Source organism: Lissotriton helveticus, chromosome 6 (genome assembly GCF_964261635.1).
Source record: "Lissotriton helveticus chromosome 6, aLisHel1.1, whole genome shotgun sequence".
NCBI classification, from domain to species: Eukaryota; Metazoa; Chordata; class Amphibia; order Caudata; family Salamandridae; genus Lissotriton; species Lissotriton helveticus.
In genome coordinates, this window is record NC_136067.1 from 2080401415 (window position 1) to 2080417326 (window position 15912).

General features: G+C 53.3%; 1 protein-coding gene across 1 annotated transcript in view; it reads right to left on the reverse strand.

Moving 5' to 3' along the window:
* LOC144764019 (uncharacterized) overlaps nucleotides 1-15912 on the reverse strand; it is a 420985-nt gene that overhangs the window by 196591 nt on the left and 208482 nt on the right. Inside the window, exon 4 of the mRNA XM_078650149.1 lies at nucleotides 15442-15625. Within this exon, the coding sequence (XP_078506275.1) occupies nucleotides 15442-15625 (184 nt within the window). The remainder of the gene's footprint in view (nucleotides 1-15441; nucleotides 15626-15912) is intronic.

The following is a 15912-nucleotide window of genomic DNA, read 5'->3' on the forward strand; positions in this document are numbered from 1 at the left end:
ACTGCAGCACAGCTCCGACGCTCCCTCCTGCCGCCGCTATCCCTGACCAGCGGCCGCAGTGCGAGAGGGGCGTGCCCGGCCCAGAACTACACTCACCAGCAGCCCTAGCGGCGGGACACGCCGCCACACGGATTTCCTGCGCCAGGAGGCGCTTCAAAAGGGCTCCAGCATCGGTGGAGCAGGGAGACAGCCAAAACCGTTTGGGGGGCATACCCTGGGCCACTGCAGCACAGCTCCGACGCTCCCTCCTGCCGCCGCTATCCCTGACCAGCGGCCGCAGTGCGAGGGGGGCGTGCCCGGCCCAGAACTACACTCACCAGCAGCCCTAGCGGCGGGACACGCCGCCACACGGATTTCCTGCGCCAGGAGGCGCTTCAAAAGGGCTCCAGCATCGGTGGAGCAGGGAGACAGCCAAAACCGTTTGGGGGGCATACCCTGGGCCACTGCAGCACAGCTCCGACGCTCCCTCCTGCCGCCGCTATCCCTGACCAGCGGCCGCAGTGCGAGGGGGGCGTGCCCGGCCCAGAACTACACTCACCAGCAGCCCTAGCGGCGGGACACGCCGCCACACGGATTTCCTGCGCCAGGAGGCGCTTCAAAAGGGCTCCAGCATCGGTGGAGCAGGGAGACAGCCAAAACCGTTTGGGGGGCATACCCTGGGCCACTGCAGCACAGCTCCGACGCTCCCTCCTGCCGCCGCTATCCCTGACCAGCGGCCGCAGTGCGAGGGGGGCGTGCCCGGCCCAGAACTACACTCACCAGCAGCCCTAGCGGCGGGACACGCCGCCACACGGATTTCCTGCGCCAGGAGGCGCTTCAAAAGGGCTCCAGCATCGGTGGAGCAGGGAGACAGCCAAAACCGTTTGGGGGGCATACCCTGGGCCACTGCAGCACAGCTCCGACGCTCCCTCCTGCCGCCGCTATCCCTGACCAGCGGCCGCAGTGCGAGGGGGGCGTGCCCGGCCCAGAACTACACTCACCAGCAGCCCTAGCGGCGGGACACGCCGCCACACGGATTTCCTGCGCCAGGAGGCGCTTCAAAAGGGCTCCAGCATCCGCGTCGCGGGACCGCGCGCGGGTCGGCGCCGGGCTAAGCCCGGGCAAAGGGCGGGCCCTCTGTGGCCCTCAGAGGCACAAAGAGGACGGGACGGGCCACTACCCTTGGTTCCATCATAGTATAAGGTACAGTCAGGTTCTATCCATTTAACCTCTAGCGCTCTGAACTAATTACTAATTACGGTTGTCGTCTGGATCCAGACTACAAACTATAATGTCCATCTGGGAAGAGCTGAACGACCTCTGTGGCACAAACTATATCCCAGATGCAATAACCCCCCCCATAGCGGCCAGAGACACTGATTTAGTATATTTCTCTCCCCAGGCATCTCCCGTTATAACCTTCTCTCCATCCAATAAATGCAGCTCCTCTCTACTTGCTCCCAACCCAGCCTCATTTACGTTGGATAAAGCAGAGACTCGACCAAATGACTCCGCATCCCCCCTTCAAGTGACCCTCCTGGCCCAAATAGAGCGACTGGTCATCACTGCTCTATCTCCACTGGTAGCAAAAATAAATGACTTGGGAGACAGGCTGGCCAGAATCGAAAAAACTGTAATTGGGTCATACCCATCAACTGGTAATACTGTTATACCCACACGTTCTACCCCCTCTAATATCCACCATAACACCCGTGAAAGGTCTAACAATGCTCCCAGGATAATTGAAACTTGCAACTCCCCTTTGATACCACCCACTCATACTGGAAAAAAAGCGACTTGTAACTCTGAACATGCCCCACATAGAGCTCATATGATCCCCCTAGAGAGAAGACATCGTATTGATCTACCCCCCGAAGCTGCCCCATACGTCACTGTTCTCTCTGGGGTCCCCCCTCTCAGTCCGGGCAAACGCGAGCTACACCAGGACCTACTGAACAAAGCCATTTTTTGGCTCAAAAACAATAGATCATTACCACCTACACTAGACGGTGGGATAATGAGCGTCAGAAGAGTGGGGTGGCTTGGTCATCTACCCAAAAATGTTTCGGGGGACCTGATCTTAATTAAATTTAAATATAGGAACATTGCCCCCTATTTGAGATCTACCAAACCCAAACTTGGAGATGGTTCCATCTGTATCTGGGACCTGCACGATTTCTATCCTGGTCCCCGAGCACCGAATCACCATAACATCGGGTGAAACAGGGGGGATTCTGTGTATCTTGGGTTATTACTTTGAATAGTAGTTTTTGTTAAACTATTTTAGTTGGGTTCAAGTCAATTCATATTTTTAACTATGAAATGTATTGTTGAGATATTTTTGTATGAAATGCACTTCATTTTGCTGCTTTTATGGTTTTTAAACTAAAAAGCCGAATAAAGCTTATTTTGATCCTTTGAATACGCTAGTAATTGTTATGCATGCCTGGGTATTTTAGTTCACACATGTCATGAATTATTTAATATATGACTTTATCAGCAATGCATTGCGGGTGCGCAAGTTATAGTTAGCAGAACTAACTATAAGGGAGGAATTTCTATGGTTTTGTACGAGTGAAATGTCCAGCTAACTTATGGTTTTTCCTGTGAATATATATATATATTACCTACTAGCGGTCCCAGTAGGTAGTTATGGTTAGGACCTACTTTCCATAGTAAATCCACAACATTCTAGTTGGAATAACCTCGGCGCTGGTGGACGAATCTTCGCGAATTTCTCCAAGAAAATGGCCTGCTCTGTTCCGCTCCCTGAAGGTTCGGGGGTGATTCATCTAGTGGGGGCCGAGAAAAAAGGGGGGTCCCAAAACGTGTTTTTCCCATGCAATTTTCCATAGGGACCTTTAGCCAGGACTACAGCCTGAACGGCTGAACGGAATTACACCAAATTTGGCAGAGAGGTAGAGTTCGGTACACAGATTGTGCTTTTTATTAAATGGTGTAAATCCGTTCAGTATTTCCTTAGAAAATCATAGTGATATCTAGAGACGAAGTACGGCATGCCTACGGAAATCCGTACAATTACGAGCACGAGCTGCATGCTGATTGGATGTCAAGTGTCTGTTAACACTCCAAATCAGGAAGTCTTGGCAGCCATCTTGTGCTTCAGTGGAACAGAGTCACAAGAAAACAGTAAAACAAAGTTGAAAAATTAGGAAAGGGGGCAGGGTAGAAACATGTTGACCCTCCAGGCCTGCTCAGGGGGTCCCACATGGATCTTTAGGCCCAAATTATTTATTTATTTTTTTAAAATAAAAACAATCAAGGTGTACGCGTACGTGGTGGAAAAGGAAAAAGGCTCTCCGAGGAAAGGCACCCCGTGGTTTTAAAAAAAAATATATGGACGCTGGGAGCCGTCTGGGATCATGGGGGCATTGCGGCAAAAAAAAAGCCCTTGTTTCTTTTTTTATCTTCAAGTTCGCCAAGCAAAGCTGTCCTCATTTCAGGTACAAAATTTGCCGCTTTCTGTTCCCGGGCCGTGTGTGTCATTCGCTGCTATACATTTGTAATATATTAATAATCATATTCTATCTATATTTATTTGAAATGTATTGCCGAGACGCAAAACGTTAATTACATACTCCGTCCACCGCCATTTTAGTAGTTTTCTTCCGTTATTTTTATTATAAGTGTTAGTTTCATTTTACCCTCCGCCTATCTTCTCTGTGATCACTGAGATTTCCTGCCACAGACACCACAGTGTTTGTCCTTGGCCTCTGATGTTATCAGACTTGGTCACATGTATACCTAAAAACTAATTTGAAGCACATAAGTCACAGCCATTACAACGCGTGTTCGTCAACACAAAGACATTATTATGATTATGCAATTATCATGCGTGGTAAATGTTTACTAGTTGTAAAAGCATGTGTGATAAACCCATATGCGTAATAATGGCTTTGTGGTGACGATCATGCGTGCTTATGACCGCGTTGTAATGGCTGTTTCCCCCAATGGACAGTGCAGCAATCGAGTCTGGGCTTCGTGGACTGCAGGGCAACAGGCGGAGGCCACGCAGCCCCTCTCATACAATATAGAAATCTTTGTGGGGTGATTGTTTCCATGGTTTGAGGGGCGTCATTGAGGCCCACACACTTAGATTTGTAGAGCGGTAGGTTTGCACGGGAAAATGCCGCATGAGGTTTGTAAATGTGGTACACATTGGGGTCGATTCCGATTCGGGATAAAAAAACGTCCTGCGATTCGTATTCGGAGCCGTTTCCGTACGAATCGTAAAAAATCATCCGAATTGCGTGGTACGATCCGTATACAAATAGTCCGTACGAATGTGTACGAATCGTACGAAAAACAAGCGAAGATCCTTACGACACGGACCCGCCTATTGAACCGTACGATTTGTAAACATTCCGTACGACCCAGCAAGTACGATCCGGACACGGGACCCCGAACTCTGTCCGTATGGGAAAAAGCCGTCGCGTACAAACTGCTGGATGCGCGACCCACACATCAAAAGAAAAAGCGAAGCCCCCTCAACGACCTGCACGCGTACCCCCACAATACGCCGCGTATGACAGAGCCGCAGATTAAACCCCGATGACGAACACCCCCCCAACAACCCACACGCGTACACCCACAATACGTCGCGTATGATCAAGCCACATATTAAACCTCGACGATGAACCCCCAATGACCAACACGCGTACCCCCACAATACGTCGCGTATGACAGAGCAGCAGATTATACCTCGACGACGAACACCCCCCAACGACCCATACGCGTACCCCCACAATACGTCGCGTATGACAGAGCCGCAGATTATACCAGGAGATGGAGAGCCTTGTAGATGAGGTCATCAGAGTTGAGCCCCAGTTGTTTGGCGCATTGGTCAGACAGACCCAGCATACAAGATAAAAAACGGCTGTGGGAGAGGATAGTCAATAAGGTCAATAATGTTGCACCCATCAGGCGCACCAGGACGGTTTGCCAGGCCAGGTGGTACGATCTGCGGAGAATGGTCAAGCGCAAGATGGACGAGGACTAAGCCAACGCTCATTACACTGGAGGTGGTGGTCCCCGCAGACCAGTACAGTACCATCCCTGGGAGGAGAAGGTCATGGCCCTGCTACAACCGGTGGGAGTACATGGAATTGAAGAAGTCGTGGAGCCTGGTGAGTATACAAACAACTCATTTGACATAGGGGCACTCCCAGCAGTGCCCAGACATAGGAGGGCTGGGTGGATCTAACTCCCAGCAGTGCCCAGACATAGGACAGGTGGGTGGATGTGACTCCCAGCAGTACCCAGACATAGGAGGGGTGGGTGGATGTGACTCCCAGCGGTGCCCAGACATGACATGGGTGGGTGGATGTGACTCCCAGCAGTGCCCAGACATAGGAGGGGTGGGTGGATCTAACTCCCAGCAGTGTCCAGACATAGGAGGGGTGGGTATATGTGACTCCCAGCAGTGCCCAGACATGACACGGTGGGTGGATGTGAGTCCCAGCAGTGCCCAGACATAGGAGGGGTGGGTGGATGTGACTCCCAGCGGTGCCCAGACATGACACGGGTGGGTGGATGTGACTCCCAGCAGTGCCCAGGCATAGCAGGGGTGGGTGGATGTGACTTCCAGCAGTGCACAGATATCGGAGCGGTGGGTGGATCTAACTCCCAGCAGTGCCCAGACATAGGAGGGGTGGGTGGATGTTACTCCCAGCAGTGCCCAGACAAAGGAGGGGTGGGTGGATCGGACTCACAGCAGTGCCCAGACATAGGAGGGGTGGGTGGATCTAACTCCCAGCAGTGCCAAGACATAGGAGGGGTGGGTGGATGTTTCTCCCAGCAGTGCCCAGACATGGGAGGGGTGGGTGGATGTGACTACGAGCGGTGCCCAGACATGACACGGGTGGGTGGATGTGACTCCCAGCAGTGCCCAGACATAGGAGGGGTGGGTGGATGTGACTCCCAGCAGTGCCCAGACATAGGAGGGGTGGGTGGATCTAACTCCCAGCAGTGCCCAGACACAGGAGGGGTGGGTGGATGTGACTCCCAGCAGTGCCCAGACATAGGAGGGGTGGGTGGATCTAACTCCCAGCAGTGCCCAGACATAGGAGGGGTGGGTGGATGTGACTCCCAGCAGTGCCCAGACATGACACGGGTGGGTGGATGTGACTCACAGCAGTGCCCAGACATAGGAGGGGTGGGTGGATGTGACTCCCAGCGGTGCCCAGACATGACATGGGTGGGTGGATGTGACTCCTAGCAGTGCCCAGACATAGATGGGGTGGGTGGATGTGACTCCCAGCAGTGCCCAGACATAGGAGGTGTGGTTGGATCTAACTCCCAGCAGTGCCCAGACATAGGAAGGGTGGGTGGATGTGACTCCCAGCAGTGCCCATACATAGGAGGGGTGGGTGGATGTGACTCCCAGCAGTGCCCAGACATAGGACTGGTGGGTGGGTGTGACTCCCAGTGGTGCCCAGACATGACACAGGTGGGTGGATGTGACTCCCAGCAGTGCCCAGACATAGGAGGGGTGGGTGGATGTGACTCCCAGCAGTGCCCAAACATAGGAGGGGTGGGTGGATCTAACTCCCAGCAGTGCCCAGTCATAGGAGGGGTGGGTGGATGTGAATCCCAGCGGTGCCCAGACATGACACAAGTGGGTGGATGTGCCTCCCAGCAGTGCCCAGACATAGGAGGGGTGGGTGGATGTGACTCCCAGCAGTGCCCAGACATAGGAGGGGTGGGTGGATCTAACTCCCAGCAGTTCCCAGACATAGGAGGGGTGAGTGGATGTGACTCCCAGCAGTGCCCAGACATAGGAGGGGTGGGTGGATCTAACTCCCAGCAGTGCCCAGACATAGGAGGGGTGGGTGGATGTGACTCCCACCGGTGCCCAGACATGACACGGGTGGGTGGATGTGACTCCCAGCAGTGCCCAGACATAGGAGGGGTGGGTGGATGTGACTCCCAGCAGTGCCCAGACATAGGAGGGGTGGGTGGATCTAAATCCCAGCAGTGCCCATACATAGGAGGGGTGGGTGGATGTGACTCCCAGCAGTGCCCATACATAGGAGGGGTGGGTGGATGTGACTCCCAGCGGTACCCAGACATGACATGGGTGGGTGGATGTGACTCCAAGCAGTGCCCAGACATAGGAGGGGTGGGTGGATGTGACTCCCAGCAGTGCCCAGACATAGGAGGGGTGGGTGGATCTGACTGCCAGCGGTGCCCAGACATAGGAGGGGTGGGTGGATGTGACTCCCAGCAGTGCCCAGACATGACACGGGTGGGTGGATGTGACTCACAGCAGTGCCCAGACATAGGAGGGGTGGGTGGATGTGACTCCCAGCGGTGCCCAGACATGACATGGGTGGGTGGATGTGACTCCTAGCAGTGCCCAGACATAGATGGGGTGGGTGGATGTGACTCCCAGCAGTGCCCAGACATAGGAGGTGTGGGTGGATGTGACTCACAGCAGTGCCCAGACATAGGAGGGGTGGGTGGATGTGACTCCCAGTGGTACCCAGACATGACATGGGTGGGTGGATCTAACTCCCAGCAGTGCCCAGACACAGGATGGGTGGGTGGATGTGACTCCCAGCAGTGCCCAGACATAGGAGGGGTGGGTGGATCTAACTCCCAGCAGTGCCCAGACATAGGAGGGGTGGGTGGATGTGACTCCCAGCAGTGCCCAGACATGACACGGGTGGGTGGATGTGACTCACAGCAGTGCCCAGACATAGGAGGGGTGGGTGGATGTGACTCCCAGCGGTGCCCAGACATGACATGGGTGGGTGGATGTGACTCCTAGCAGTGCCCAGACATAGATGGGGTGGGTGGATGTGACTCCCAGCAGTGCCCAGACATAGGAGGTGTGGTTGGATCTAACTCCCAGCAGTGCCCAGACATAGGAAGGGTGGGTGGATGTGACTCCCAGCAGTGCCCATACATAGGAGGGGTGGGTGGATGTGACTCCCAGCAGTGCCCAGACATAGGACTGGTGGGTGGGTGTGACTCCCAGTGGTGCCCAGACATGACACAGGTGGGTGGATGTGACTCCCAGCAGTGCCCAGACATAGGAGGGGTGGGTGGATGTGACTCCCAGCAGTGCCCAAACATAGGAGGGGTGGGTGGATCTAACTCCCAGCAGTGCCCAGTCATAGGAGGGGTGGGTGGATGTGAATCCCAGCGGTGCCCAGACATGACACAAGTGGGTGGATGTGCCTCCCAGCAGTGCCCAGACATAGGAGGGGTGGGTGGATGTGACTCCCAGCAGTGCCCAGACATAGGAGGGGTGGGTGGATCTAACTCCCAGCAGTGCCCAGACATAGGAGGGGTGAGTGGATGTGACTCCCAGCAGTGCCCAGACATAGGAGGGGTGGGTGGATCTAACTCCCAGCAGTGCCCAGACATAGGAGGGGTGGGTGGATGTGACTCCCACCGGTGCCCAGACATGACACGGGTGGGTGGATGTGACTCCCAGCAGTGCCCAGACATAGGAGGGGTGGGTGGATGTGACTCCCAGCAGTGCCCAGACATAGGAGGGGTGGGTGGATCTAAACCCCAGCAGTGCCCATACATAGGAGGGGTGGGTGGATGTGACTCCCAGCAGTGCCCAGACATAGGAGGGGTGGGTGGATGTGACTCCCAGCGGTACCCAGACATGACATGGGTGGGTGGATGTGACTCCAAGCAGTGCCCAGACATAGGAGGGGTGGGTGGATGTGACTCCCAGCAGTGCCCAGACATAGGAGGGGTGGGTGGATCTGACTGCCAGCGGTGCCCAGACATGACACGGGTGGGTGGATCTGACTCCCAGCAGTGCTCAGACATAGGAGGGGTGGGTGGATCTGACTCCCAGCAGTGACCAACAGTATGGGGGTGGGTGCAATGCATGAGTTCCAGAAGGCTGCATGGGGAATGTCAGGAGGGTGCAAGGGGGAAGGTGAATATGACAAAACCTTGGCCACCCCAGTTGCCAATAATGTATATGCACAGGCCCAATAGCACCCATCCCATATGGCCCAGGTACACACACGGACCATGCTCATTGTACTGGGAGTGTGAATGTACTGACAAAATAGTTGATACTTGGCCTGGTGTATGCAGCACAAGGCCCTCATGTGAGCAGTGCAAACACTAACATAAGGACAACAAGGTCAGATATCTTGCACAGTAACTCACAACCACGGTCATGGCAGCATGCCCCATGGGGGGACAGCCACAACATGACTGAGGCACAGTTGCAACTCACACTCCAAATACCAGCCACGCCTGTCACACACACCCCTCACTTAAACATAGCAAACTGGCCTAGGTCATGGTACACATCAAATTCCAATTGCATGAAGCAGTCAAGCAGGAAATGCAGCGGGCGGAGTCTCAAGTCCCTTGCACTCATATCACGACGATGTACCTACACCTTACTGAGACAGAAGACCTACATCAATTCTTGCAATGGTGCTGGGTATTGACAAGGTGATGCACCTGGGAGATGTACAACACTCCAAAGCACTGTGCCAGCAGTAGGTGTACTTGTAGTGGTGTGTGTGTGGTGTGGTGGGCACTGGCTGCCTGTTGGCACTGCTACACCTCCTAAAATTGGTCAATTCAAATCTTTACCATTTTTCTCTGCCACTGGTATGCGCATGCTGCCTCAAAACCTGGGGCATACCTGAAGCAGACGTAAGGAATGACAGCATTGTACACATTGGCACACACAGAGCATTGTTTGATTTGCGTCGTACAAGCAACACAACTCCAGAAATCTGCCAATACTATGGCACAGATGCAGGATGCTGCTGTGTGGTATTTCCAGCATGGTAACCCGCAGTGTAAATGTCTTGCATCCCTGCTCCCATAGCTGTGTTGCACAATGACAGGCAAATCTCTGTTGATATGTCTGGCTTTGCCATGCATGCATTGTAAATCGACTCTCACACAGAAAAAGCAACATGAACACAGATCAATGTGACTGCACACGTGAACAGTGAGCAAAATCAGACACAGGTGTAACAGTGATAAGGACAATGTACATTAAAAATACAAATACCATGAAATGCCATTAACATTGTCTGTCTCTCACATCCACAGGGCAACGTGCACAACCGAACCCCAACCAGGGGGAAGAAGAAGGTTCAGAGTCCCAGGCTACACAGGACCCTGACCCTACCGACAGCGTCACCTCTCATCACTCCATGGATGACCCCAACCAACCTGGCCCCTCTGGATCCCAAACCCGTGCAGCAGCTGGATCAGGGGCATCTGCGCCAACCACCACACCCATTCCCGCCACATCCCAGCAGACAGCTCGGAACCCTGCACACAATCCACAACTGAGCCAGTCTGAAAATGAGGGACACGGTTCGCCGGACACCCAGGAGGTGGCAGACAACACCCCCACTGTCAACCCTCAGGGGTCCCGGTGCCCTGATGTGCCCTCAGCAGCAGGCCCGGCTCATGTGGGCAGGGGTGGTGGGAGTGGATCAAGGCGGAAGCAGGAACCTGACCAGGAAGCTGCAGGGCCTGGTATGTCTGAACTCAGAAACATCATGTTGGACTACCGGCGGGACACCACTGAGTTCAGCCAGGGAGTGGGGGCCCTCATCGATTTAAAAAAATAGTAGGCCGAGCAACACGCCAGTCAAAGATGACAACTTGGACGGATGGAGGCAACACTGGCTAAACTCTTGGCGGTGCATAGAGACATTAGACACTCACTCCGTCGGATTGCTGACAACATGCAGCACCCTCCCTGTGTCACAAGGCCAGAAACATCTAGACAAAGACTGCAGAGAGACACAGGGAGGGAGGAGGAGGCAGAATTATCCGACGGAGAGTCCCAGGCATCGTCAGGGCCTGCACATGAGGGTCCCCCAAGGAAGGTGGGTCGTACACACAAAAGACAGTGAGAGGCAGAGGGCCATGCGCATCTCCAAGGTCACCTGGTCTGGCATCTTGTCATTGTGTGCAACAGCATCACTTTATTGACTGTCTGATTCTCCCACATGGACTTGCTGGTCGGAGTGTCACCAATGATGCCAAACACTGTGGTCTTGACTCTGGTGACTAAAACTGCAAGGCATCACATCTCCCCCTGTGAACTTTGGATTTCTCACTTTTCTGTACAGCACCTAACCCCTACTCACAATTCACTCACAAGATGGAGAATTAAACCTATGAAACACATTACGTATGGATGGAGAGTCCTTTTTGGTGTGAGTCAACAACATATGCGAAGGGATATGTCAAAGTATGCCAAAGTGCAGATCAAACTCAAGCCATCCATACAGTGGGAACTGGGTCTGGTTGTGGAGACACATAGCTCACCATGTATGATCAACTACATCCATGGAGGGAAATACTCACGCATGATTGTTACTACCTGCTGAGGGGGGGTGGGCTGGCTTGCCATACTGCTCTGACAGACAGTTACTGAAGTCACATGAAGGTCTACCGGTCATGGTTAATGTGTCTGTCTCCAGTGAGGGTCTACCAGGTCTCTTAGTTGATGTGTTAGTAATTTTCTCTGCATGCATTTGGACTGTGGAGGCGATGAAAGTTGCACAGGGCAAGGCAGGCTGGATGTACCTCAAGCAATGTGGTGTGGGATGGGAGATGTCCATAAATTGTGTCTGTTGGCCAGAGGATGTGGAGTGCCTACTGACAGTGGGTGAGGAGTATGAAGGTGATCCTGCAGATGATATTGTGACTCCCAATCAATCTGGATATTTATAAAGTATGCTACATACCTGTGGGTGTTCCAAGGGGCTGGGGGGAGGGGAGGGGACTGCTACTGATCGTAGAGTCAGGTCATGAGGAGTTCTCTGAAGGCCAACATGTCCTGGGTCAGATGGTAGTTGTGATGGAGAGTGTTCCAGGTATTTGCGGCGAGGTGGGAGAGGGATCTACCACCGGTGCTGGTGTTCTGGATGCATGGAACTGTTGTGAGGGCAATGATAGCAGAGTGTAGGCTGTGGGTGGGGGTGTAGCAGCTGAGTTGGCTGATTAGGAATGCTGGGCCAGCGTTGGGTATGGCTTTGTGTGCATGGATGATGAGTCCAAAGGTGATCCTCATGGTGTGGAGCCAATGCAGGCCTCTCAGGTGTGGTGTGATGTGACAGCGTCAGGGGGCGTCCATGATGAGTTATGCCGAGGCTTCCTGGATGTTTTGCAGCCGTCTCAGGAGCTTCTATGATGTTCATGCATACAGGGTGTGGCTGCAGTCCAGTCTGCTGGTGACGAGGGGCTGGTTGATGCTGATTCCTGTGTCGGAGGGGATCCGTTAGAAGATCCTGCAGAGTATCCGGAGGGTGTTGAAGCATGAAGTACTGACAGCTTACACTTGATGGGTCATGGCGAGGGTGAAGTTGAGGATGACTCCCAGGTTGTGTGTGTGGTGGTTGGGTGCTGGGGCAGTTCACAGTGAAGTTGCCCACCAGGAGTTGTCCCTGGATGAAGTGGTGGTGCTGAGGATTTGGACCTCCAAATTATCTGTCATCAACTTCAGCCTGCTGACCTTCATCCATTATGCAAGTGCATTCATTCCCCTGTGGAGTTTGGCTTTGGTGGTGTGGGGGGCAGTGGTGAGGGATACGACCAGTTGGGTGTCGTTTGTGAAGGAGACGATGTTGAGGCTGTGTTGTTGAGCAACGTGGGTGAGTGGTGGCATGTAGATATGGAACTGCGTTGGGCTGAGGGATGATCCCTGTGGGAGGCGGCAGATGATCTCGGTGGTCTTGGAGCGGAAGGGTGCGCATCGGACGCTCTGGGTTCAGCGGGAGAGGAAGGACGTGGTCCAGGCCAGGGCCTACTCTTCGATGCTAGCCATGTGGTGGCGTGTCGTTAGGGTGCAGTGGCACACCGTGTTGAAGGATGCTGATAAGTCCAGAAGGATGAGTGCCGCTGTTCCTCCTTTGTCCCTCAGAATCCAGATGTTGTTGTTGGTGGCAATGCAGGCAATTTTGGTGCTCTGGTTGCAGCAATTGCCAGACTGGAATATCTCCAGATATATTTTGCCCTTGAGGTAGGTGGTCAGCTGTGCGGTGACACTTTCCACCGTGACTGTTGGCGGGAAAGGGAACAATGAGTTGTGCCTGAAGCTATTGAGGTCATTGGGGTCCATCTTGGGTTGCTGCAGTAGGGCGTTAATCTCGGTGTGCTTCATGCTCTCCGGAAAGGTTGCAGTCTTGAAGGAGAATCTGAATATCAATCGGAGATGGTGTGCCATGGCTGTGCTTGCTATGTTCAAACGTGCTGAGGGCATGGGTCAGATGGTGACCTGGAGTGGATGGAGATCATGGTCTTCATGGTGTTCACTATGCTGATGTTGGAGTAGGCGGTCGAGTTGATGGTGCGGGTAGGGGTCGCAGGGGATGCAGAGGATGAGGGGGTGTCAGTGTTGAAGCTGTTGGGGATGTCGGTGATCTTGCGAGGAAAGAAGGTGGTCAGTGATTCACACAGGTCTTGGGATGGTCAAATGTCGTTGGTGTTGGAGCTGGGGTTGGGGAGGTCATTCATGATGTAGAAGAGCCATTTGGTGTTGTGTGTGTTGTTGTTTAGGCGGTCCCTGAAGGCGATCCCCATGTCACTCCTGATCAGTTGGGGGTGTGTGTGGGTGGTGTTCTTGTGGGCTGTGCAGCTGTCTGGTGTACGGGTGCGGAACCAGTCCTCATACACTTTCCGTCAGGTGTGTATTGGGGCCAGGTGGACCTTGGTGATCCAAGGGCCTTCCCTGTAGGTGTGATGGATAGCAGAGTCATTGAGTGGGTAAAGGGTGTCGGCCCAGTTGTACATCCACTGTTTCAGTTTGATGGGGGCGGTGTTGGTGTTGGTGGGGTCGGTGGTTGGCCCGTGGCCGAGGGTGGTGGTCTGTTGGTCCTAGGTGAATCTGAGCCAGCAGAGGTGAGGCAACTGTTGGGTGCAGTGTTGTCTGGTTGCCCTCCTTAATGTGAAGTGAATGCATCTGTGGTCAGTCCAGTAATGTTTGGTTGTGTTGTTGAATGAGACGTGGTGATTTGCAGAGAACACGGGGTCCAGTGTGTATCCAGCAGCCTGGGTGGTTGTGGTCACGAGCTGTGTGAGTACGAGTATCCACAGGTTGTCAATCAGGGCAGTGGAGTTGGCGATGTCGTTGTCTGAAGTTCATACCCCCAAGGAGGATGTGGTCTGTGGAGGTGACGCCGTGGCTGCTGATGATGAGGCTGATGGTGTTGCTGGACAGTGTGCTGGGCTCTGAGTGGTCTGTAGATGACAGTTACTCTGACGGTTGTTTTGGGGTCGGTGTTGAGTGGAAGTTTAGATGCCCGGCGGTGGTGAGGGTGTTGTTGGTGTTGCTCGTGACTCCGAGGGAGTCCACTCTGCTGGTGCTGTCTCAGCGGGAGACATTGTGCCCCTCTTGGATGTCAAGAGCGATGTCTGGTGTGGCGGTGACGTTCAGCCAGGTCTCTGTCAGGAAGGCAATGTTGGGGGTGGTTGAGGCTAGGAGGTCCCAGAGTTTGATGGCTTGTTAGCAAATGGAGCGGGTGTAGAGGGGGATGCAGCCGAGGTGGTGGGTTCTGTGGTCTATGTATTTGTGGTCCAGATGCTGCAGAAGCTGCAGTTGCAGCAGGTCAAGTGCCCTTGGGTGTGTTGCGTGGTAGCCTGGTAGCAGGAGGAATTGTGTCCGTGGTTGAGTGCTTGGAGGGTGCTGGATTCATCGTGCAGTCTGATGAAGTGGCCATTTTGGGTTGCAGGGGTTCGGGCGCAGTTTACGGTCCAGGTGCAGACTGTCCAGCCATTGCCATGGAGGTGGTGCAACGGTGGCACGAACAAGCTGCGTCCAGCCGTAAGAAAGGATGGATGGACGGAGGAGGATTTTGGAGGCGTGTGTGTAGCACAATCTGGGCACTGGGGGTTGCAGGGTCACTGGGGATGTAGCATCAGGAATGGGTGAACACTTGATGGCAGAAGGTGTGACACATCCTGGAAAAGTGGCACACATACACAAGGATGGTTGCTCAGCAACATGTGAGATGTAAATAGAAAGGCTGGATTGTCTGGTCACTCATGGTGCAATTCTAGTAAATGGGTGATGCATCACCAAATATGGCGGTCACAGGCTCATGCACCAATAAGCCAAACGGGGCACAGGACAGACAGCGTCAGCATGTGTTGCATTACTGTTGTGGGTAGCAAACCAATATAAGTACATACACAACCATGTATGCCAAATTCATAATGGAACTTGAGCCATCACAAACACCATGCATGTCGACACTGGACAAATACCCACATATGCACTAACATCATGTAGTATGCCATAGATGACGTATGCAGACTTTCAAGACCTCAGCGGTAACAGTAATTGGGCACAATGGACACTCATAAATACATTAACAACATAAATGTTTCAAGTCAGATCTGTGGTCATGCTGCTGTAGCCAATGTACATGGCCAGTGGCATAGCTCACACAAAAAATAAGTGGCATGCAATCTGGGTACCTGTAATGATGCTCCAACAATCTCCAACCGACTGCCCGGGAATGCTGGTATCTTCGACCCTCAGATGTGTGCGATGCTGAAAGGGGTCCATCTCCAGATAGCCCATTGGTCTGAGTTTGATTAACAGACTCAATCGGGTGGTCAGGTGAGGGAAGGAGAGGGTGGGAACAGTAGGGAGGGAGATCTGAAATGAAAGGTAAACAGGCATCACAAATCAAACATTCTTGCCACTGCATCACATCAGACCGCTTGACGGATACTCTAACAGTAACACCTGTGTACTGTAACCACAGCCACTGTAGCCTATTGGTGAGCACAGGTCTTACAATTATACACCAGCTGAGGTATTAACTGGGACACATAAAAGGTAGCCAAGTCTGTCACCTAACTGAAGTGGGTTTGACTCTCTCCAGGCTGCTTCAATGCAATTAGAACCATGCAATCATCAAGTCAGTCACAGCCTATGATTGA